This window comes from Hyperolius riggenbachi, chromosome 3 (genome assembly GCF_040937935.1).
Source record: "Hyperolius riggenbachi isolate aHypRig1 chromosome 3, aHypRig1.pri, whole genome shotgun sequence".
NCBI lineage: Eukaryota > Metazoa > Chordata > Amphibia > Anura > Hyperoliidae > Hyperolius > Hyperolius riggenbachi.
This window is the reverse complement of record NC_090648.1, coordinates 52,152,596-52,176,214: the sequence shown is the minus strand read 5'-3', so window position 1 is coordinate 52,176,214 and position 23,619 is coordinate 52,152,596. Positions and strand designations below refer to the sequence as shown.

At 45.3% G+C, this 23,619-nt stretch overlaps 1 protein-coding gene across 1 annotated transcript in view; it reads right to left on the bottom strand.

The window, feature by feature from the left end:
• Positions 1–23,619, bottom strand: part of LOC137562606 (A.superbus venom factor 1-like) — a 335,432-nt gene that overhangs the window by 151,166 nt on the left and 160,647 nt on the right. The window contains exon 17 of the mRNA XM_068274110.1: positions 9,276–9,384. Within this exon, the coding sequence (XP_068130211.1) occupies positions 9,276–9,384 (109 nt within the window). The remainder of the gene's footprint in view (positions 1–9,275; positions 9,385–23,619) is intronic.

Sequence of the window (23,619 nt, the reverse complement as noted above, 5' to 3'; positions counted from 1 at the left end):
GTTTTTCTTAGCATTTTAGTAAGGGGGCTTTTAGGACCATTGTAGTCCCTTACACACTCTAATGAGTTCTGGTTCACCATGAGCTTTCTGGTTAGTCTGTACCTCTCGGTGTTACAAGCCCTACTCCATAGAGCCAAATTAATCCATGCCATGCACTGATGAGGATCAAATAATCTTAAACAGTCTGTATGCATATTGGATTTTTATGGCTCTGTACAAATTAACAAGCTGACACATCATTGCATTCCAGCGGTTCTGGAGGTGTGTTTAGCTTCTAAGGGCAACAATGGTTAATTTGCATATATATTTAGCAGTGATGCACTGGGAGACATCTCAAGCTCGCTCCAACCTGACTTATTGCAAATCTATATATATATATATATATATATATATATATATATATATATATCCACTGTATATATATAATAGGCTAAGTGCCTCAACCTCCAAGCAAGGAGAAGAAGTATCGCCCGGCCCCCAGGGCCGGGCCAAGCAAGAAGAAGAGGTAGCGCCCTACCCCCAGGGGCGGTCCCAACTTGCCGTTGAGCGGGAGGGGGTAGCGGGCAGGAAGGGGGTATTGGGCATAGTGGCGGGGAAGGGTCCCTGGGTCCCCCATCTGCGCTCCTCCTCTAGCTTAAGTTCTATGGAAAACAAAAGTTTGCTTTCTTGGAACAGAAAGAATTTGCGATAATTCAGGTTGGAGTGAGCTTGAGATGTCTCCCAGTGCATCACTGCTGAATATATGCAAATTAACCATTGTTGCCCTTAGAAGCTAAACACTGCATTCCAGTGGTTCTGGAGGTGTTTTTAGCTTCTAAGGGCAACAATGGTTAACTTGCATATATTCAGCAGTGATGCACTGGGAGACATCTCAAGCTCATTCCAACCTGAATTATTGCAATTTCTTTCTGTTCTAAGAAAGCAAACTTTTGTTTTCCATAACGTTTTAGTAAGGGGGCTTTTAGGACCATTGTAGCTCCTCACACACTCCAAGTGTTCTGGTTCACCATGAGCATGCTGGTTAGTCTGTCTGTAGCTTAAGTTCAGCAGCAGCCGTCGCTATTAGTAAGAGTCAGCGGGCGGGGATGACTTACCTCTTCTGCGGTCCAGCGTGCACTCCACTGTCGTCACTTCCTGCAATGCTGTCCACTTACAATACTGTGGGCGGCATTGCAGGCAGTGACGACAGTGGAACGCACGCTGGAACGTGGAAGAGGTGAGTCATCCCCGCCCGCTGCCTCTTACTAATAGTGGCGTCTGCTGCTGAACTTAAGCTAGAGGGGGAGCGCAGATGGGGGACCCAGGTGAGGGAGGGGGGTCCCACCCCCTGCCCTGCCACTAAATTAAGCTGGAGGGGGAGCGCACATGGGGGACCCAGGTGAGGGGGGGGGTCCGACCCCCCTCCCCGCCACTGTGCCCAATACCCCCTTCTACCCCCTTATGCGGTGTATGTTACGCCGCGGGTCGGCTAGTTATTATTATTCATTTAGAAATTACAAGTTCCCAAAAGTACAGTTTTTTGCTTTGAGAGCTGCCTTTGCATTTTATTCATAACTGGTTTTATTCATTGTGTATTGAAGGCAGAAATGCTTCGAGTTTCTGTCTGTGTCCAGGAGCTTCTGCACAGTCAGAGAATGTGTCACATTCCTCACTTGATACAATTAAGTAAACACAACATAACATCATCTCCACTTTGGATGCGTACCGATTTCTCTGCACTGAACTTTCAAGCCCTGTGTTTAACTAATTGAATGCTGTTCTAGTTAAAAAAAAATGGTGGTAGTATATAATATGCTGTAAATAATTTTTTAGAGCAAAGAAGAAATGCTGGGTTTAATTACGCTTTAAAGGGATACTGTAGGGGGGTCGGGGGAAAATGAGCTGAACTTACCCGGGGCTTCTAATGGTCCCCCGCAGACATCCTGTGTTGGCGCAGCCACTCCCCAATGCTCCGGCCCCGCCTCCGGTTCACTTCTGGAATTTCTGAATTTAAAGTCAGAAAACCACTGTGCCTGCGTTGCCGTGTCCTCGCTCCCGCTGATGTCACCAGGATTGTACTGCGCAGACACAGACCATACTGGGCCTGCGCTGTGCGCTCTTGATGACATCAGCGGGATCGAGGACACGGCAACGCAGGCGCAGTGGTTTTCTGACTTTAAAGTCAGAAATTCCAGAAGTGAACCGGAGGCGGGGCCGGAGCATCGGTGAGCGGCTGCGCCAACACAGGATGCCTGCGGGGGACCATTAGAAGCCCTGGGTAAGTTCAGCTCATTTTTCCCCGACCCCCCTACAGTATCCCTTTAAGTTGAATTACTGAAATTAATGGACTTTTGTAGGATATTCAAATTTTTTGAGTTTCACCTGTACATTGCAAAGTGAGACGAAGAGAGATCAAAAAATTATTGACATTTGCCATGTAATTCATTCATGTCGTTTGATCCACAATGAGCCTGCACGTCATCATCTTTACTATTGGCAGACAAGAAAAAACCTACACAACACCAAGTACCATTATAAATAAGCCTACTAACAATGTGATAGGCCAAATAGTTATTTTTTTAATAATACACATATGCACATACTGTATGTGGACGAGGTTCACAGAAAGGTAACCGTCATGGCCAATGTCTTGACATCACTGTGGGAGAGGATTCACTGCAATATCAGCCATACAGACCCCTCGATAGGGATTTCGTGACAAACAGTTCACCAGGAGAATAGTTTGCTGTGAACATGGGCTGTTCTCCAATCGCGCTTAGCGCAAAAATATATATTTTTTTAATTTGTGCCCCTTTATGTGCTAGAAACACCAAATTTGGGTATTTAGGGGAGGACAGTGGGTACAAGAGGGTAAAAAAAAATCAAAAAGATGTTATAGTTTGAGAAAATTGGTTTTGAATTCAGAGGGAAAAAATACCAGCTTACAGCAAAGTCAATGTGCTAAAATGACAGATAATGTATTAACATGCAACCAGAAAAATCCCGCTGCACCAGTTGGTTGGGTGAGATAGAAAATCCTTTTATTGCTCTTTGAAAGCAATAAAAGGATTTTCTATCTCACCCAACCAACTGGTGCAGCGGGATTTTTCTGGTTGCATGTGGACTTTGGCATTTGATTTCCCTGCTCCCTTTTGGTTATACACGTGAGTGCAGCGGTCTCTCCTTTCCTTTTCTCCAATGTATTAACATGTATATACAAGTATTTTTTTTATGTTCAGAAAGTGGGAAACAGGGCCGGCTCTATGCAGGGGTAAGAGGGGGCGGAGCCCCCTCAAATAAATGTTGTGCCCCCTCAAATATCTGGGCGCCCGGCGCATGCAGTGAGTCCCGATCTCCCACTCTCCCTCTGCCACCGGTTTTCTTTTGCAACGCACAGGCACACAGAGAGAGAGATGTCAGCCTGGGTGTCAGCTGACAGGCAGCACAGCAGTCACATGACCGCTTCTCTGATCATGCAGATCAGAGATGCTGCTTTGCTCCGCCCCATCCTGCTCTACTGTGCTGACACAGATTGAAAGAAAGAGCGGGAGCCGGTGTAATATCAGATTGGGCAGCCCGGAAGAAGCCTTCCTCACTGAGTATCACGCATGCCCAGTGGGAAGTTAGATGTTATTTCTCTGAAATATCTCTGCTTCTGCAGCACGTACACACCCAAAATTTTCAGGGTAGGGAGGGGACCCCCCGATCTAGCTCTATGCCGAATTGCAGCCCCTGAGCCCTGCTGGTTCCCGAGACTGATTACAGCAAACCTATCTCGGGAACCAGCAGGGCTCGGGGGCTGCAATTTGGCATAGAGCTAGATCGGGGGGTCCCCTCCCTACCCTGAAAATTTGGGGAGTGTACGTGGTGCAGAAGCGGAGATATTTAAGACGTTTTACGTGGCTGCACAATTTAATGGGACGCAGGCTCCTACTGCGCATGCGGGGCTGCCCATTCTGTCACTACACCGAGAGGCTGGAGGAAGAAGGAGGCAGAGCTGCTGGTGATGCAGAGCCTCCAGAGAAACAGTAAGTTTGCCTGCAGCTAGAGAAGATGGGACTTGGACTCCCCCCATGTGAACAGCAGTGAGGACAGAGAGCTGCTCCAGTGGTTTGAATCAATGTTGCAGTGATGTCTCTCAGCTCTAGGTTCATCTCTACGCTGCTTCCAGGAGGTATTCTGCTGTCTCCCTCCCTCAATCCTCTCAGTCCCTTCTTCCTCTGTCAGCCGGATCTGCAGATGTTACCCTTTCCCCTCCCCTCGATGTCCCCTCCATGCAAACACTCCCCTATCTCCCTCTCCCAGCACGAGCTGACAGGTCTGTTCACCCATCTCACATCTACACTCTTTCTTGCCTGGAGACTTTTCTAACCCACTATTTGTCTTTTTTTTTTTTTATTAAATTTCATGTACAGTAGATATTGTGTTTTATCAATTGCACTAGTCTAGTGAAAATTTCTAGTGAAACATTGCTGCAGTATGATTATTTTGTGGTGAAACGCTGGCCACAATATGATTATTTTATGGTGAAACACTGCTGCACTGCTTGCATTTTATGTGTCAGAGGTAATTGTTCTTGCACTGCATGTGTCAGAAGTAATAGTTCTTGCATTTTATGTGTCGGAAGTAATGGTTCTTGCATTGCCGCCTCACTGTTATGCGTTACATTACAGTTAGCCCCGCCCACGACATCATGACCACACCCATTTTTTGCCCACTAGCGTTACTACAAGAAAATTTGCTTGAACATGATGCCCCCTTCATATTTCTGACTGCCCCTTCATCTGTGCCTGTCTAGAACCGGCCCTGGTGGGATATTAAAAAAAATTATGTGGGTCCCCCCTCCCGAGCCTCTTTAACACCTTTAACCCTTGTCCCCCATACAGGCTGGGATAGCCAGAATGCGGAGCCCCGGCTACGTGGGGTTTTACACCCTGAGCTATACCAGCCTGCATGTTCCATGGTATGGGGGGCTCTGGGGGAGAGGGGCGTCCAGGCCTTCCCATCTCCCCCTGGAGCACTTGTAGGGGTAAGAAGTACCCTTTTATTTAAATTTGGTATCGACGGCCAGGAAAACATTCCCCACTCTCAGAACGAGAACTTTAAAATTGATTTTCTCAAAAACTATAGGGTTTTTTGAAAAAAAAATACTCTTGTACCCACTGTCCTTCCCAACAAACCCCGCAAATGTGGTGTTTCTAGCATGTAAGGGGTCTGTGCTAATAACCACTAAAGTCTGCGGCCATTCACCTGCCATTTAAGTCTATGGAGCCCGCTGCGAACAGATGGTTCATGAACATTTGCGTTCACTATTGGCGAACCTAAAATTTGATGTGCGCAACATCTTTACCCCGATGATCTATTCCAGAAAAGATAAAACATTCTCATGGAGATGAAGTTCAATCCTTGGTTAAAAGGTCCTCTTTAATTATTTTGATGTGCAATTTTTTGGAAAATGTAACTTCCTCATTCCCATAGACTTTAATGCATTTATACAAAATATATATATACTAACTGCATCTACTCTTTATGGGAATCTGAGGTGTGGAAACTCACTCTAGGCCTCATGCCATACTCTATGGTATTCTGGTACCTGGGTGTGTATGAAACTTGAAGTGAATTTCTCACTTCTGATTTGTTGTATGCAGAGCTGAGGCAGAGGTTCTGGAGGCACCAGTCTTTGGGTGCAGAGTGCTGAGGGTGCGCCTGTGCCTCCTCGAGTGTCCCTTGTCACCCAGCCATATGCAGAGCGAAGCATGCTGGAACAACTCCCCTCTCAACCCTGCCAGGATCCCTCTTCAGCCTTTCACAGCATCTCATCTCTCATTACATGCACTGCTGGGCGGAGTCATAGAGATGAGAGGTGAGTTGTTCCAGCATGGTCTACTCTGCATGGTTGGTGGCGAGGGGCAAATAATCCTGGTGGGAAATCTGGCCATCTATACTGGGAAAGGAGGCTACCTAATACTGGTGAGCACACCCTGCTATGTTCAGTATATTTGGGAGGGGAGCAACCTAGTACTGGGGGTACATATTGCTATCTAACCTGAGAAGGGGGAAGATGTCTAAGGCCCCCTTCAAATCCGATTCGCGATATCTGATTTTCCCTGGATACTATCAACTATCAAAACAAGAAGGAAAACACAGAAAAAAATGCAGCATGCAGTACCGATTCAAAATCGGAATTGCATGTAAAATCGCATCAGAATCGGAATCGCATGTAGTGTGCAAGAGCTCTAATACTGGGGGCACATATGGCTGTCTATACTTGTGAGCGAGCTACCTATTACTGCGGGCTCATATGCAATTCAACAGAAAAGACATAATCCAGGAGTATCACGTATATAAACTCCATAACTTTTAATGAGTCATCTTAAAGTGGAATGAAACCGATCATTTCTTCTTTGCTCTAAAAAATTATTTACAGCATATTATATACTACCACCATTTTTTTTTTTTTTTTACTAGAACAGCATTCCATTAGTTAAACACAAGGCTTGAACGTTCAGTGCAGAGAAAGCTGGACGCATCCGAAGTTGAGATAATGTTATCTTGTGTTTACATAATTGTATCAAAGGAGGAATGTAAATAATTATCTGACTGTGCAGAAGCTCCTGGACACAGAGAGACACTCAGAAAGCATTTTTGCCTTAATACAAGATGAATAACACCAGCTTCATTTGAGGGTTTTCTAGCATGAACTGCCTTTTTAAAGTCATGCCACAACATCTCAATAGGGTTCAGGTCAGGACTTTGACTAGGCCACTCCAAAGTCTTCATTTCGTTTTTCTTCAGCCATTCAGAGGTGGATTTGCTGGTGTGTTTTGGGTCATTGTCCTGCTGCAGCACCCAAGATCGCTTCAGCTTGAATTGACGAACAGATGGCCGGACATTCTCCTTCAGAATTTTTTGGTAGACAGTAGAATTCATGGTTCCATCTATCACAGCAAGCCTTCCAGGTCCTGAAGCAGCAAAACAACCCCAGACCATCACCCCTTCAAATCCGATTCGCGATATCTGATTTTCCCTGGATACTATCAACTATCAAAACAAGAAGGAAAACACAGAAAAAAATGCAGCATGCAGTACCGATTCAAAATCGGAATTGCATGTAAAATCGCATCAGAATCGGAATCGCATGTAGTGTGCAAGAGCTCTAATACTGGGGGCACATATGGCTGTCTATACTTGTGAGCGAGCTACCTATTACTGCGGGCTCATATGCAATTCAACAGAAAAGACATAATCCAGGAGTATCACGTATATAAACTCCATAACTTTTAATGAGTCATCTTAAAGTGGAATGAAACCGATCATTTCTTCTTTGCTCTAAAAAATTATTTACAGCATATTATATACTACCACCATTTTTTTTTTTTTTTTACTAGAACAGCATTCCATTAGTTAAACACAAGGCTTGAACGTTCAGTGCAGAGAAAGCTGGACGCATCCGAAGTTGAGATAATGTTATCTTGTGTTTACATAATTGTATCAAAGGAGGAATGTAAATAATTATCTGACTGTGCAGAAGCTCCTGGACACAGAGAGACACTCAGAAAGCATTTTTGCCTTAATACAAGATGAATAACACCAGCTTCATTTGAGGGTTTTCTAGCATGAACTGCCTTTTTAAAGTCATGCCACAACATCTCAATAGGGTTCAGGTCAGGACTTTGACTAGGCCACTCCAAAGTCTTCATTTCGTTTTTCTTCAGCCATTCAGAGGTGGATTTGCTGGTGTGTTTTGGGTCATTGTCCTGCTGCAGCACCCAAGATCGCTTCAGCTTGAATTGACGAACAGATGGCCGGACATTCTCCTTCAGAATTTTTTGGTAGACAGTAGAATTCATGGTTCCATCTATCACAGCAAGCCTTCCAGGTCCTGAAGCAGCAAAACAACCCCAGACCATCACACTACCACCACCATATTTTACTGTTGGTATGATGTTCTTTTGCCGAAATGCTGTTACTTCTACGCCAGATGTAACGGGACACGCACCTTCCAAAAAGTTCAACTTTTGTCTCATCGGTCCACAAGGTATTTTCCCAAAAGTCTTGGCAATCATTGAGATGTTTTTTAGCAAAATTGAGACGACCCTTAATGTTCTTTTTGCTTAAAAGTGGTTTGCGCCTTGGATATCTGCCATGCAGACCGTTTTTGCCCAGTCTCTTTCTTATGGTGGAGTTGTGAACACTGACCTTAATTGAGGCAAGTGAGGCCTGCAGTTCTTTAGATGTTGTCCTAGGGTCTTTTGTGGCCTCTCAGATGAGTTTTCTCTGCGCTCTTGGGGTAATTTTGGTCGGCCGGCCACTCCTGGGAAGGTTCATCACTGTTCCATGTTTTTGCCATTTGTGGATAATTACTCTCACTGTGGTTCGCTGGAGTCCCAAAGCTTTAGAAATGGCTTTATAACCTTTACCAGACTGATAGATCTCAATTACTTTTGTTCTCATTTGTTCCTGAATTTCTTTGGATCTTGGCATGATGTCTAGCTTTTGAGGTGCTTTTGGTCTACTTCTCTGTGTCAGATAGCTCCTATTTAAGTGATTTCTTGATTGAAACAGGTGTGCCAGTAATCAGGCCTGGGGGTGACTACAGAAATTGAACTCAGGTGTGATAAACCACAGTTAAGTTATTTTTTAACAAGGGGGGCAATCACTTTTTCACACAGGGTCATGTAGATTTGGAGTTTTTTTTCTCACTAAATAATAAAAACCATCATTTAAAACTGCATTTTGTGTTCAATTATGTTATCTTTGACTAATAGTTAACGGTGTTTGATGAGCAGAAACATTTAAGTGTGACAAACATGCAAAAGAATAAGAAATCAGGAAGGGGGCAAATAGTTTTTCACATCACTGTATAAGTAGATAAATATTTGTTCTACTTAAATAATATATGTATTGTACTGTCCACACTATTATTTCAGTTAATTATATATAGTAAATAAAGAGAAAACAGTTAAGGGGCATTTTCCATCTTTACTACCTCTGACTGAAGCCAATCCTGATGTCACCTCCTCCCTTACTTTTTCCACTGTCATATCTAGCTTGCTTTGTAAACACGTGAGCAAAGCAAAGATTGTATTTCAGCAGCTTCACACTAAACTGCCCTCAGCCAGTCATGAGAAGCAGGAATGCGGGAGGGGACACAATCTTCCTTTTGCATAATATTCTAATTTTTCAAGATTCACCTGTATCTATTTTTGATTTTTTTTTGTTTAATACAGGTTCACTTTAACACATTATTTTCTATTCACTCACTTAAAGAACCACTCTGGTAAATAGCCACTCACCCATCATTTTCCGGTTCAGTCATTGTCTCTATCTTCCATAGCCAGCTCTCTGGGAACTCAGTTCTGGATACTATGTCCTCATTAAAAATGTTTTCAAGGTCTTCAACACCTGATGTGACCAAAATGTACCGTAAGTAAATAATGCCAAGCAATTGGATCAGCACTGGCTGCAGAAAAAACAAAAGCTTCATGTCTAGTAGGAAAGTCCTCTGCCGATGCCGCATGCCATTTAGGCCGCATACTCACTGTACTCTGTGCAGCCTGAAAAAGGGTACACTGCCCGGAGTAGCAGAGTGACACTACAGAACCAACAGAGGACTATTCCATTGTAAAGTTGTGTTTCAGAGCTTTCATTGCTGCAAATATTGCATTATTGATCAAATTCACATTTCAGGAATGTTAAGATAGCCTTAAAGATAATTATAGTTTACCTTCTTAAAACAGAAGTTATTTCTGATAATTCAGCATCCCTGATCGGAACAGCTGAATTCCGATTTCGCCGATATTCGGTGTACTGCATGCGAAAACCAAATTCCGTGTTCCGAATTTTCGTGTTCAGAGTGCATTTCTATTGAATTAAATGGTGCCCAACTTCCACGGTGAATGTTAAAGCCCCCTTACTAGCTACCATCACCAAATTTACCACGTATTTTAAGCAGATGAGTAGGAACATGGTACAGAAAAATTGTGAAAAGACCTTTTAGTTTTTGAGAAAATCGATTTCAAAGTTTCATAGGAAAATGTTTTTTCTGTTTCAAAATTTTTATTGAAGATTTTCATTAAAAGAAATGTACAACACCAGTAAGGGATCAACGTTCACCCAGAACTGGACCACATGACAATGAGAACATGAAAAGGGAATGCATAACATTTACACAAGGCTAATGTTGTCATGAGGAACCGTTTCAACAGTAGAGTGGATACGCCTGAGACGTAACCTTAAATTAACTGGCGGGGAAACTCGACCCAGGGTGGCCAGGATCCCCACAGAGTGGGTAGAGTCCGATAATCCCCTACCCGTTGCCCGCTTGACCTTTTTTCACTTCCCCCCCCTCTTCCCCCGGGTCCCACCCCCACCCCCTTTAGCTCCCTTCCTAAACCCCATCCCGTCCCCTCCACCACAATGGGGTGGAGAAGAGGGGAAAAACAGAAGAGAAGAAGAAAAGAAAGAAGAAAGAGAAGAAGAAAGTTAAGAAAAGAAGAAGAATAGAGTGGACCTAGACGAGACGGGAGATCAAATACCCCCACCCCTGGAGTTAGGAAACCATTGTTCACCCAGATGATATTAGCCTCTCCCTATTATGACCAAATAATCCTTCCATGGTTGCCAAATCTTCTCTACCTTAGGTAGCTTGTCAAGGAGGATACCTGCTAGCTTTTCCTGAATCATGAAATTAGTTAGTCTGTTTTTAACTTCCTCAAAGGGAACTAATTGCTGCTTCCAGGCTCTGGCAATTGTTTGTTTAGCGGCAACAAAGATGAAATGCACCAAAGCCCTTTGATGCTTGGAGAGGGAGTCTATGCGGAAATGTAGTAGGGCTGACCAAGGGTCTTTCAGTAAGGAGGTATGAAAGACTGCTTGTATTAGTTTATAGAGTTTGGTCCAAAAGCGGGTTATCATGGGACATCTCCAAAAGGTATGTAGTAAATCACCTTTGACAGTACAACCTCGGAAACAGTTGCCAGAGCCCCCTAAATGAGCCAATCTAGCTGGCACCCAATACCATCTCATTAGAACTTTTAGGGAAGATTCAATAAGGTTGATGTTAATTGATATATGGTTAATGGTGTCCAAAGACATCCTCCAATCCTCTATAGATTTAGTGCCCCGTAGATCTTGTTCCCATTTCTTGGCGTATGTATGAACAAAACAATCTGGGGGGCTATTTAAGGCAGAATAAAAGGTGCTGATTAGGCTGCGGCCTCCTGGATTTTATATGCACGCTCTTTCAAAGCAGGAGAGATTAATATCCTGGTCTTGGTGATTTACTAGTAGGGAATTAATCCAGTGCTTCAGCTGGAGGTATCTAAAATATTCAGAATTCGGAATCTGATATCGTTCTTGAAGGTCGGACCAAGAGATAATCTTAGAGTTTTTAATCAAATCTCGGACCAGGAGCACATTTTTAGAAGACCACCAGTGGAACGCAGCCGGGCTTTAATAGGCCGGGGCAAAAAGCGGATTTTCCAAAATGGGTAGTAGTGGGAGAGTGGGAGATAGGAGGCCTTGGGAGTACTTGAAAGAATCCCAAACAGAGAGCAAATGTCTAAAGATTTTACCCAGAGTAGAGGGTCTGGACCTAGGAGGAAGCCATATAGGACATTGAACTGATTGAGGAGCAGCAGCTACAATTTCAAAGAGAGACCACAGTGGCATTTTTGGGCCTTTATAAAGGCTCACTAAGGGAGTGATTTGAGCCGCTTGGTAGTACTTAATAATGTTTGGGAATCCCAGACCCCTTTGATTCTTATGTATAAAAAAAGAGTAGGTTTAGCAATCCTGGGCCTAGAAGCCCCCCAAATGAAGTTCATCAGTTTAGTTTGCAAAAGCCTTAAGAAATGTGGGGGAACCCTAACTGGGAGGAGTCGAAATAAGTAAAGGATCTTAGGTAGAATAGTCATTTTTATGGAGTGGATTCTCCCAAGCCAGGACAACTGTAAGGGGGACCATCGGGTTATTAAAGTGGTGATTTGCTTAGAGAGATGGTAGTAATTAGCTTGAAAAAGGGAATCATAATTTGGAGTGAGGCGTATCCCTAGGTATTCTAAATGTGCTGTGGCTATCTTGAAAGGGCAATCCTTTATTAAAGAGGACCAGGAGTTACTATCCATTGATATATTCATGAGAACTGATTTATGAGAGTTAATGGTCAGACCAGATACCTGCGAAAAATTTTGAAATATTGTCATTAAGTGTGAAATTGAAGATTGGGGGTCTGTGACAAATAACAACATGTCGTCAGCAAAGAGATTAATCTTGTGCTGAATACCCGCCAATTCCAAACCTTTTACCTCCGCTGCATCTCTGATTACCTGTGCCAATGGTTCTAAGGCGAGGATGAACAAGATGGGGGAAAGGGGACAGCCTTGCCTTGTCCCCCTTTCGATGTGGGAAGTATCTGAGGAATAACCAGCATATTGTACTTTGGCTAGGGGCGAGGAGTAGAGAGCTTGTATCCATTTAATGAATGGAGAGCCAAATCCCCAGCGTTGCAGTGCGAATTGTAAATAGTCCCACGAAAGGGGGTCAAAGGCCTTGTATATATCAAGGCTAAGGCATACTCCTGGGATCCCTTTGGCTCTCAAGCATTCAAAAACTTGGATGGCGCGAAAAACTGCATCAGTGGCCTGTCTGCCAGGGACAAAGCCCACTTGGTCTTTATGTATCAAATTCTCGAGGAAGGTATTCAACCTAGTGGCCAATATTTTGCTCAATAGTTTCACATCGACATTTAAGAGAGATATGGGCCGGAAATTAGTAACATCAAGTGGGTCTGAGTCGGATTTGGGCAACATAGCAATATCTGCTAGAAGGGAAGATGAGGAGGGGATGTTACCTTCTCTATACTCATTAAAGGTCTGCCTCAGTAGTGGGGCTACTGTGGGCGCAATTTTTTTGTAAAATAAGGGTGAGAACCCATCCGGGCCAGGGGTCTTGGATGTTTTTAAAGATTTTATTGCTATTAGGACCTCTTCTGTACTAATGTCAGAGGATAAATTTTCAATTGCATCTGGAGGTGGGCAGGGAAGTTGTATAGGGGCAAAAAAGGCTTCTAGGCTGGAGGGATCTGGGCGGCTGCCAGTTTTATACAAATTTTGGAGGAATTCTTGAAAAAGAGAAACTATTTTATGGGGGTTAGCTGTAGGCAAATGAGAGGGGCTACGAACCCGTAAGGTTGGGGGTTTATAGCTACAATTCTTCAGTTTGTTTGCTAGGAGCGTATGTGGTTTGTTGGCCCAGCGATAATATTTGTTTTTCTGCCACCTGAGCTGTTTTTCAACCCTTTCACTAAGCAAAGCATCTAACTTTGTGCGGAGATTTTCTCTAGCTAACTTTAGTGGCGCCGTTGGAGCCGCTTTCCAATTGCGTTCGGCCTCCTCTAGCTGTGTCGTCAGATCAGAAATGGCCTGAGTTTTTAACTTTTTCATATGAGTAGCAACGCTAATAATGCCCCCCCTGACTGTAACCTTTACAGCTTCCCATAGGATGGTTGCTGAGCTCACTGAGTCTTCATTATGATCTAGGTAATCAGAGATGCAGTTTTGGATTTTAGATAGACAATCTGGGTGAGACAGTAAGGAGTCATTAAGTCTCCATTTGAACGCGCGACCTCTGGGGATTAATGAAGAGAGTTGTATTTGTACAGGGTCATGGTCTGACCATGGGACTGTAAGAATTTTAGCTGATTGAATGTTCATAATAAATGATGAGTGTATAAAAAAGTGGTCAATTCTGCAAAAGCTTCCGTGTGGGTTCGAATAGAAAGTAAAATCTCTTGCACTAGGATTCAACTCGCGCCAGGCGTCTATTAGGTCTCGATTGGAGAAAAGCTGCCTGACTGTTTGTGAGGTGGAGGAGGAAAAGTGCTGGGAAGCTGTTGCAGAATTAGGACCTACTGCCCTGTCTAAGTCTGTATTTAAAACCGCATTAGTGTCACCACACAAAATAAGAATACCCTCAGCATGATGGTCAATAACCTGGAGTAGGTGTGATAAAAAGCGGTCTTGGAACCTATTAGGAGCATAATATGACACTATTGTGACTTTACTGTCAAACAATGTACCCTTTAACAGAACGTATCTCCCTGTCGGGCTAAGTAGGGAAAAATCACAGATAAAAGGAAGGTTTCGTCTAAAGGCAATAGTAACCCCTCTCACCTTATCCGGGGTACAAGAATGATAAGCTAGGGGGAAGTGCCGACTAAGGTAAGCTGGGTGACTATCCCTGGAGAATCTAGTCTACTGGAGGCATACAATGTCCGCATGGCATGCTTTATAATAGTGAAAGGCTTTGCCTCTTTTTTGGGGAGAGTTAAACCCCTGGGCATTATGTGTTATTATTTTTAGAGGGAGACTAGCCATGATTGTTTTTTATAACGAGAATATATATAAAAAAAAGAGAAAATATAGGGATAATGGCACTTCTCCGAGTGGAGCCAGTGCGGGGGTAACGTCTCACGTCGTTGGTCCAGAGAAGAGCAGAGTAAAATAGAAAAGAAAAGAGGAAAGGAGAGATGAAAAAAGAAAAGAAAGAGAAAGAACAAGGGTGAATGAGCCTCTATGCCCTCCACAGTCCAGAGGGAACAGAGGCAAGTCTGCGTAACGTTTGGGCCATCTAACTCGGTGGAGATACTCACCAAGCCCAGGCCATAGAGTAGGCGAGTCCTAATTAGAGTTGAGCCGAAATTTTCGTAATTTCGCATTACTATAATTATGCATGCGAAATTTGCGATTACGATGCGAAATTACGGTAGCGTAATTGCCATTAAAATCGTAATTGAAAATACCGTAAGTGTAATTTTCAACGCGTAATTTCGCGTTTCGTTCATGCTGTAATTTCGCATTAAACGCTACCGTAATTTTGCATTAAACCGTAACGCTCCCGTATAATATAAAAAAGCCGCCGACTTTAAGGGTTAATAGCAAAGCCCCCTTAAATGCTAAGAGCCTCAAATTTGGAGAATATATTAAGGAGATCAGAAGGAATAAGAGGAAAAATTTTTTTTCAAAAAGACCTTATAGTTTTTGAGAAAATCGATGTTAAAGTTTCAAAGGAAAAATGTATACATTTAAAAACCCGCCGACTTTAACGGTTAATAGCAAAGCCTGCTTAAAGTTTAGGAACACCAAATTCCCAGGGTATATTAAGGGGGTCAGTGGGAATAAGAGGACAATTTTTTTTTCAAAAAGACGTTATAGTTTTTGAAAAAATCGATTTTTAAGTTTCAAGGGCAAAAATGTCTTTTAAATGCGGAAAATGTCCGTTTTTTTTGCACAGGTAACAATAGTGTATTATTTTCATAGATTCCCCCAAGTGGGAAGAATTTTACTTACTTCGTTCTGAGTGTGGGAAATATTAAAAAAAAAACGACGTGGGGTCCCCCCTCCCAGACCTCTTTAACCCCTTGTCCCCCATGCAGGCTGGGATAGCCAGAATGCGGAGCACCGGCCGCGTGGGGCTCCGCACCCTGACTATACCAGCCCGCATGGTCCATGGATTGGGGGGTCTCGGAAGGGGAGGGGCAGCCAAGCTTTCCCCTCCCCTCCGAGCCCTTGTCCAATCCAAGGACAAGGGGCTCTTTTCCACCTCCGATGGGCGGTGGAGGTGGAGGCTGCGATTTCCTGGGGGGGGGGGGGGGGTTCATGGTGGAATCTGGGAGTGGTTATGTTTTTTGTTCAATTAAAATACTTTTTCTAAGTGTTTGTGTGTTTATTTACTTTTAACTCTTAAAGGAAATGGGTAAGGGGTACAAGTACCTCTATACTCATTTCTCCTGGGAGGGGGGTGGGCATCTGGGGGACCCCTTTTTAAAGGGGACTCCCAGATTCCACCATGAACCCCCCCCCCCCCCAGGAAATCGCGGCCTCCACCTCCACCGCCCATCGGAGGTGGAGAAGAGCCCCTTGTCCTTGGATTGGACAAGGGCTCGGAGGGGGAGGGGAAAGCTTGGCTGCCCCTCCCCTTCCGAGACCCCCCAATCCATGGACCATGCGGGCTGGTATAGTCAGGGTGCGGAGCCCCACGCGGCCGGTGCTCCGCATTCTGGCTATCCCAGTCTGCATGGGGGACAAGGGGTTAAAGAGGTCTGGGAGGGGGGACCCCACGTCGTTTTTTTTTATATTTCCCACACTCAGAACGAAGTAAGTAAAACTCTTCCCACTTGGGGGAATCTATGAAAATAATACACTATTGTTACCTGTGCAAAAAAAACTGACATTTTCTGCATTTAAAAGACATTTTTGCCCTTGAAACTTAAAAATCGACTTTCTCAAAAACTATAAGGTCTTTTTGAAAAAAAAAATTTTCCTCTTATTCCCACTGACCCCCTTAATATACCCTGGTAATTTGGTGTTCCTAAATTTTAAGCAGGCTTTGCTATTAACCGTTAAAGTCGGCGGGTTTTTAAATGTATACATTTTTCCTTTGAAACTTTAACATCGATTTTCTCAAAAACTATAAGGTCTTTTTGAAAAAAAATGTTTTCCTCTTATTCCTTCTGATCTCCTTAATATATTCTCCAAATTTGAGGCTCTTAGCATTTAAGGGGGCTTTGCTATTAACCCTTAAAGTCGGCGGCTACCTAACATTGATCCATGCGTCAACTTTTCCGCTTAGGAGCATGGCCATACGCATTAATTTCGTAATACCCATTGTAATGCGAAAATTATGCGAAAATTACGCTTACGCGAAATTTCGCGAAATCCATCTTCATTACGATTATGTACTTACGGCCATAATCGTAATTACACTAATTACGCGAAATTTCGCGAAATCGTAATTACGTCATTACGCTTATCTCTAGTCCTAATGGTGGCGCCTACCCGGGGAGGAGGCCCTCCCCGGCTGCATGGGTCAAAAAGTATAAAAACATTATAGCTCTAAAGGCATCTAGTCAATAGCCAGTACAGATAATACACATTGATATGCAACACCCCCCCCCCCCCCCCCCTTCGAAATGACATAAAGATAAAAGCCATTAGTCCCTGTATATATGAGAAGAAAGGGATCCACAAAACTTATTTACAGAAGAAGAAAGGGCAAACATTTCAGAGCATATGCTATCTGGGTGGGAGCATCAGACCTAGTCCCCCGGTAATATTCTACGACCGATTAAAAACCACCGGTCTAATAAAGTTAAGAATATATCATGTGGGGAGGTCTGAGGCCCTCAATCAGAAATGTACCTCTCTCGTAGGTAGCTAATGTCAGGTCATAAAACACACATTTTTACTGAATGCAATTAGTAGCTATAATTACCATATAGACCTTGTCAAGTAACCTATTGCTCATAAACTAGGAGTAGGATCACTAGCAAAATATGCGGAAAACAACTTGCAAACTTAAGGCATAAAGAGAGCAAGGCTAGGACTTCTATTAAAAGCAAGCCCAGCCCAAAATGCAAGACACTGGAGTATTTCAGCATGTAGTGGGCAAAATCAGGTCCCCACGCCTGGAACCTATGCAGGGAAAAAAGATTCAGCCTGGGTCTGAAGATGTCGTAGGTGGGGGCTTATTGCCATGATCGTAAGTGCGTCGGGGTTTAACTGTCTCCCAGAGTGGTTGCGATCTCTCTGAGCCCTGACTCCGAGAGGGCGATGCTGCGGGAAGAGAAAGTTTGAGTTTCTCGAGTTTCTTTAAGGCATCCTCTGGTGTAGACACAGTGTGGGTATTATTTCCGTAAGTGAAAATCAACTTGAACGGGAAGCCCCATTTGTACTTAAGATTATGTGCCTGTAGGATTTTGATGGCAGGTTTCATGTTCCTGCGGCGCTGAATGGTGGCAGGGGCAAGATCTGCAAAGATTTGGTATTGGTGCCCCTGGAATTCCAATTTCTCCTTTGCTCTAGCAGCTTGAAAAAGTGTTTTCTTCGTTTTATAAAATGTGAATTTGATGACAATGTCTCTTGGAGAACCGTCTGGTCTCAAAGGCCCAAGGGCCCTGTGGATTCTGTCAAACTCGAGCCTTTCTATGAGAAGGGTATGGTCGAGCTCCTGAAGCAGGGCCGTAGCAGTGGAAGTGAGATCAGTGATACTTTCGGGAAGGCCGCGAATACGCAGATTACCTCTACGGGAGCGGTTTTCAAAGTCCTCCATGCGAAGATGAGCTTCCCGGAGGTCAGTCTGCATCTCGCCCATATCTTTCTCATGTTCGTCGATCACTATGTCCACGTTGTCCATACGCCTCTCTAGTTCGTTGGTTCTGGACCCCAGCTCTTTGATTTCTTTAGATAGGCGGGTAGCAAGTTTACTAGAGGCCTCCGCCAATTCCTTCTGCAAAATGGCTTTACATTTTTCTAGCAAGACCCGGTCGCGGGAGTCATCTTCCCTGTCTCTCTCGACTGTTTCCCTGGATTTCTGTCTGCGGGCTTGGGCGCCCCTCGTACCTGAGTATTGGCTATCAGCGTCGGACTCGCTTTCTGCGTGTTCCGAGTCCTCGTGTCTGGTACTCGGCGCCATCTTGGGCTTCGGGGTGCGCGCTGAAGAGGGCCTTTCAACGCCAGAGTTTTCACCCTGCCGCTTTCCTTTGCCGCCCATCTGAAGGCTGGGGTGATCAGGGGGGAGATGGGTGGGGGTCCGGTCCCGAAAGGTGGCTTCTAAGTGCCGTAATCAGCTCCGATGCAGCCGGGAAGAGCAGAGCTCGCTCAGAACGCGTCCATCTTGAGCGGCTGCAGGCCACGCCCCGGAAAATGTTTTTTAAACTGTGTAAAATGACACGTTGCTGCAGTACAGGTTACTGCATTCCACATTCTGAGTTCCGTATACTTACTGTATACATTTCATGAAAACAGACAGTGTGGGGTCCCCCCTCCCGAGCCTCCTTAACCCCTTGTCCCCCAAGCAGGCTGGGATAGACAGAATGTGGAGTCCCGGCCACGTGGAGCTTCGCACCCTGAGCTATACCAGCCCGCATGGTCTATGGTATGGGGGTGCTCTGGAGGAGAGGGGCGGCCAAATCTCCCCCTCTCCCCCAGAGCTCTTGTCAAATCCATGGACAAGGGGCCACCGACGTCCTGGGGGTTTCATGGTCGCATCTAGGGGTCCCCTTTAACAACTAGATCCTAGGAGGCCCGCCCCCTTCCCACGTGAAATGGGTATAGGGGTATATAGTACCCCTTACCCATTTTCGCAAAGAGTTAAAAAAAAGAAATAATAACATGATAACGAAAAAAAGTCCTTTATTGTTCTAGATTAACCAGGGATACTTACCTTACGATAATCCCACGCCAGTATCCTCAGAAGTGGACTAACATCAGTATCCTCTTAGGAGGTGCTGCGCACCCCCCGTTGATCCTGCTGCTTAACTCCCGGGGCTGAATGGCTGTAGACAGCCTCTGCAATATGTATTGCATAAGCTGGAAACAGTCCCACAAACAAAATGGCTGCTGGAGAATCCCCATTCCGCAGAGGCCATGTTACAGTGTCAGAATGAGCGTTATTTCACATGATTGGGTGGGTCCAGGAGACCAGGGCACCTCCTGCTCTGGTCACCTGGACCCACCATCCATGGGAAAAATTTATTTTTTCACCATTCTAGTGTAGCCTCCAGAAATCTGGGATTTCCCAGCAGCCATATTTGCATCACTGTTTGCCAAAATTTCTTGTTTCAAAGGCAAAATGTTTGTGTTCCCAGTAGTGTTGGGCGAACAGTGTTCGCCACTGTTCGGGTTCTGCAGAACATCACCCTGTTCGGGTGATGTTGGAGTTCGGCCGAACACCTGACGGTGCTCGGCCAAACCGTTCGGCCACATGGCCGAACTAAGAGCGCATGGCCGAACGTTCCCAGAACGTTCGGCTAGCGCTGTGATTGGCCGAACGGGTCACGTGGTTCGGGCCCGAACGCGCTCTGATTGGCCGAACGGTCACGTGGTTCGGGTAAATAAATACCCGAACCACGTCAGATCTCCTCCATTTGTCTGTGGGTTTAGCTTTGGGTAGGCAGGCAGGGTAGTTCGCTCTCCAGCCACGCTAGCCAGGGTCCCCCCCAGTCATTGTGTGTCGCTGCTGGGAACAGTAGTACACCGCTCGCTCAGCCACACTATATATAGCATTGTTTACTGCCACTGTGTACCTCGCTCAGCCACGCTATATATAGCATTGTGTTTTCTGACACTCTGTGTACACGGCTTAGCCTGACTAATATAGCATTGTGTGTACTGCCACTGTGCACCTCGCTCAGCCACGCTATATATAGCATTGTGTTTTCTGACACTCTGTGTACACGGCTTAGCCTGACTAATATAGCATTGTGTGTACTGCCACTGTGCACCTCGCTCAGCCACGCTATATATAGCATTGTGTTTTCTGACACTCTGTGTACACGGCTTAGCCTGACTAATATAGCATTGTGTGTACTGCCACTGTGCACCTCGCTCAGCCACGCTATATATAGCATTGTGTTTTCTGACACTCTGTGTACACGGCTTAGCCTGACTAATATAGCATTGTGTGTACTGCCACTGTGCACCTCGCTCAGCCACGCTATATATAGCATTGTGTTTTCTGACACTCTGTGTACACGGCTTAGCCTGGCTATATAGCATTGTGTGTACTGCCACTGTGTACCTCGCTCAGCCACGCTATATATAGCATTGTGTTTACTGCCACTCTGTGTACACGGCTCAGCCAGACTATATAGCATTGTGTGTACTGCCACTCTGTGTACACCGCTCAGCCAGACTATATAGCATTGTGTGTACTGCCACTCTGTGTACACGGCTCAGCCAGACTATATAGCATTGTGTGTACTGCCACTCTGTGTACACCGCTCAGCCAGACTATATAGCATTGCGTACTCTGCTAGTCAGTGTGTATATTGCTGGGATCAGTAATACTCCACTCACCGCCAACCACTATATGAGCTCACCATGAGTTCCTCAGAGACCTCCACTGTGAGCAGCACTCCCAACAACAGCAACAGCCAACGCCCCACGCAAGCTATAACATCCACTACAGCAGCCAGTGGTCAGCAGCAGCCCTCTCCGGAGGAGAATGTTGTGTCCATCGGTCCGTCGCCAGAACGATTAATGAGGGCTGCCATTGAGGAGATGATGGGGCCTGATGTGGAGGAGGAGGTCGGGCTCAGGCCAGCATCCCAAGTTAATGTTGAGGACGATGAGGGGTCTGTGTCTGGGGATGTTGGGGTGGCAGAGGTGGTGGGTGGGAGAAGAGTTGTATGATGAGGATGATGATCGGGACCATCTGTATGTGCCTCAGAGTCCGACCCCGGAAAACATGTTGTATCGTGTGTTTAGGTACTAAAATCTGCGTTCCCACTTCCCAGTACTGTCTGCAGTGCCCGGGTCCACGGATCCATATAATTTTTTGGGCAGCACTATCAAACTGTGGTACTATGAGTGAGTTGCCATGGTCCTTCTGTGCTGCCTGTCACACTCACCGTCTGTCTGCAGATGGATTGTTCAACACAGCTACGCCATCTGACATGTAGTCCTGGACCTTGACCATCTTCTCTAGGCGATTGGTGTTGGAGGACGTGGAACTGCCCGATTGCTGTTCTGTGGGCTGCTGCATGGGTGTCAGAAAATGTTCCCACTCCAAGGACACTGCCAATACCATTCCCTTTTGGGCACTAGCAGCAGCTTGTGTTCTTTGCTGCCCTCCTGGTCCTCCTGGGTTTGCTGAAGTCAGTCTGTCGGCGTACAACTGGCTAGAGAAGGAGGAGGATGTCAATCTCCTCTCTAAAGTCTCCATCCTCAAGGGCCTGCTGGAATTGTTCCATTTTTGACCTGTCTGACACTTTCTTCAATCAGTTTTTTAAACATTGTGTTTGTATAAACTGGGTATAAACCCAGTAATTGGTGTTGTCCAGATTCCAGAATAATGAATAATAATGAATAGTGAATAATGCGCGGGCCGCGTTCAATGCAGTCTAGCATGAATTGAGCCATGTGTGCCAGAGAGTCCTGCCAGACTCCTCTATCTTCATGTTCTTGTAAGCGTTGTGATTGTTGTGATGCACCATATTCGTCACCAGCATCACTTTCTTCCTCTTCTGCTGTCCTTTCCCGCTAAATTGTGGAAGTCCAACGTGCACCGCTCTGTCCCTCGGCAGTGGGGGCATCCAATTCCTGCTCCAACTCCAGCTGTTCCTCGTCCTGTTCTTTGTCATAGCTGGGACCAGCGTTTCCTGAGGCAGGTTGCCTGATGTTGGTATCATCACGCTGATCGTTTTCATCTTCAGAATCCCCCACTTGCATCATGCCAGCGGTTTCCATCTTCAACATTGATTTCTTCAGTAAACACAGCAGTGGTATTGTAATGCTGACTGTAGAGTTGTCACTGCTCAGTCACGCAACGTGGATTGCTCAAAATTTTGGAGGACTTGGCAGAGATCCAACATGGTGGCCCAATCAGATCCACAGAAGCTTGGTAGCTACTAGCTGCTGGAATGCGCCTCGGCACTGCGCAAAAGCGTGCTAGCATGTGCAGCGTAGAATTCCAGCACGTAGGCAGGGACATCACCCAGCGAGTGATGGTGCGCTAGATTGAAGCGCTCCTGCATCTCTTGGTGAGTCCTTCAGAAGCGGTACTGGACTTTTAACAATGTTTTTTTTTTTTCCTTCAACAGAAGATCTGCCACGTTGGAGTGAGGAGGACGCCGCCGACCCCGACACCAAGCTGAACCCCGGCGAACTCCAAGCAGAGGATCTTCAGGAACCCTCAAGGCTTTGAGCAAGCTGAGGAGGATCAGCAGTCCCGACGAGACCTCTCCTCATATGCGACTGAGTGCAGTGGAGCTCCCCAGAACAACCTCTCAGTTGTCACTTTGTCACTGGTCACTTTGTCACTTTGTCACTTTGTCATTTTGTCACTTTGTCAGTTGTCACTTTGTCACTGGTCACTTTGTCACTTGTCACTTTGTCATTTTGTCACTTGTCACTTTGTCACTTGTCACTTCTCACTTTGTCACTTGTCACTTTGTCATTTTGTCACTTGTCACTTTGTCATTTTGTCACTTTGTCACTTTGTCACTGGTCACTTTGTCACTTGGTCACTTGTCCAGATGATCTCGGTACACCTCCTGAGATTCAAATTCCTGCACACATTGCTCTGGGATTTGGGTGTGATGAATGATGCATCTAACTGGCCACCGGAGGCAATTAAGGTTTTCAAAACATTGAAAGCAGCTTTCTGTTCCGCCCCCATTTTGCGTCATGTTGAGTTGTTGACGTCATGTTCATCCTCGGCCTCGCCTTGCATTTCAGTGCGAGGTGCATTTTCCACAGAAAAAGGTTGTGAATCCGGGCACAACATTTGTGGCTGTTCCATTGACCTTTCACAGGTAGAAGATTGTGGGGGTGGGAATAGCTCCTCCGAATAGCCCATTGTGTCCTGAAAACTACTCATTGCATTGCTTTGCGCACACATTTTTTTGTCCTCATGCAAGGCCTGAGTTGCACCTGAAAGCGTGGCCTTCTCCTCCTGCGCCTCCTCCTGTTCCATCACGTCTGCTGCTGCTGGGTTAGCGTTGACGCCCGGTCCCTGTTTATTGAACCTCTTATCTTTATTACATTTATGACTGCATGGCGGTAAAAAGCATGCTATCCGCACGCTTCTTGTCCTCATGCAAGGCCTGGGTTGTTGTGTCTCAAAAAGCGTGGCCTT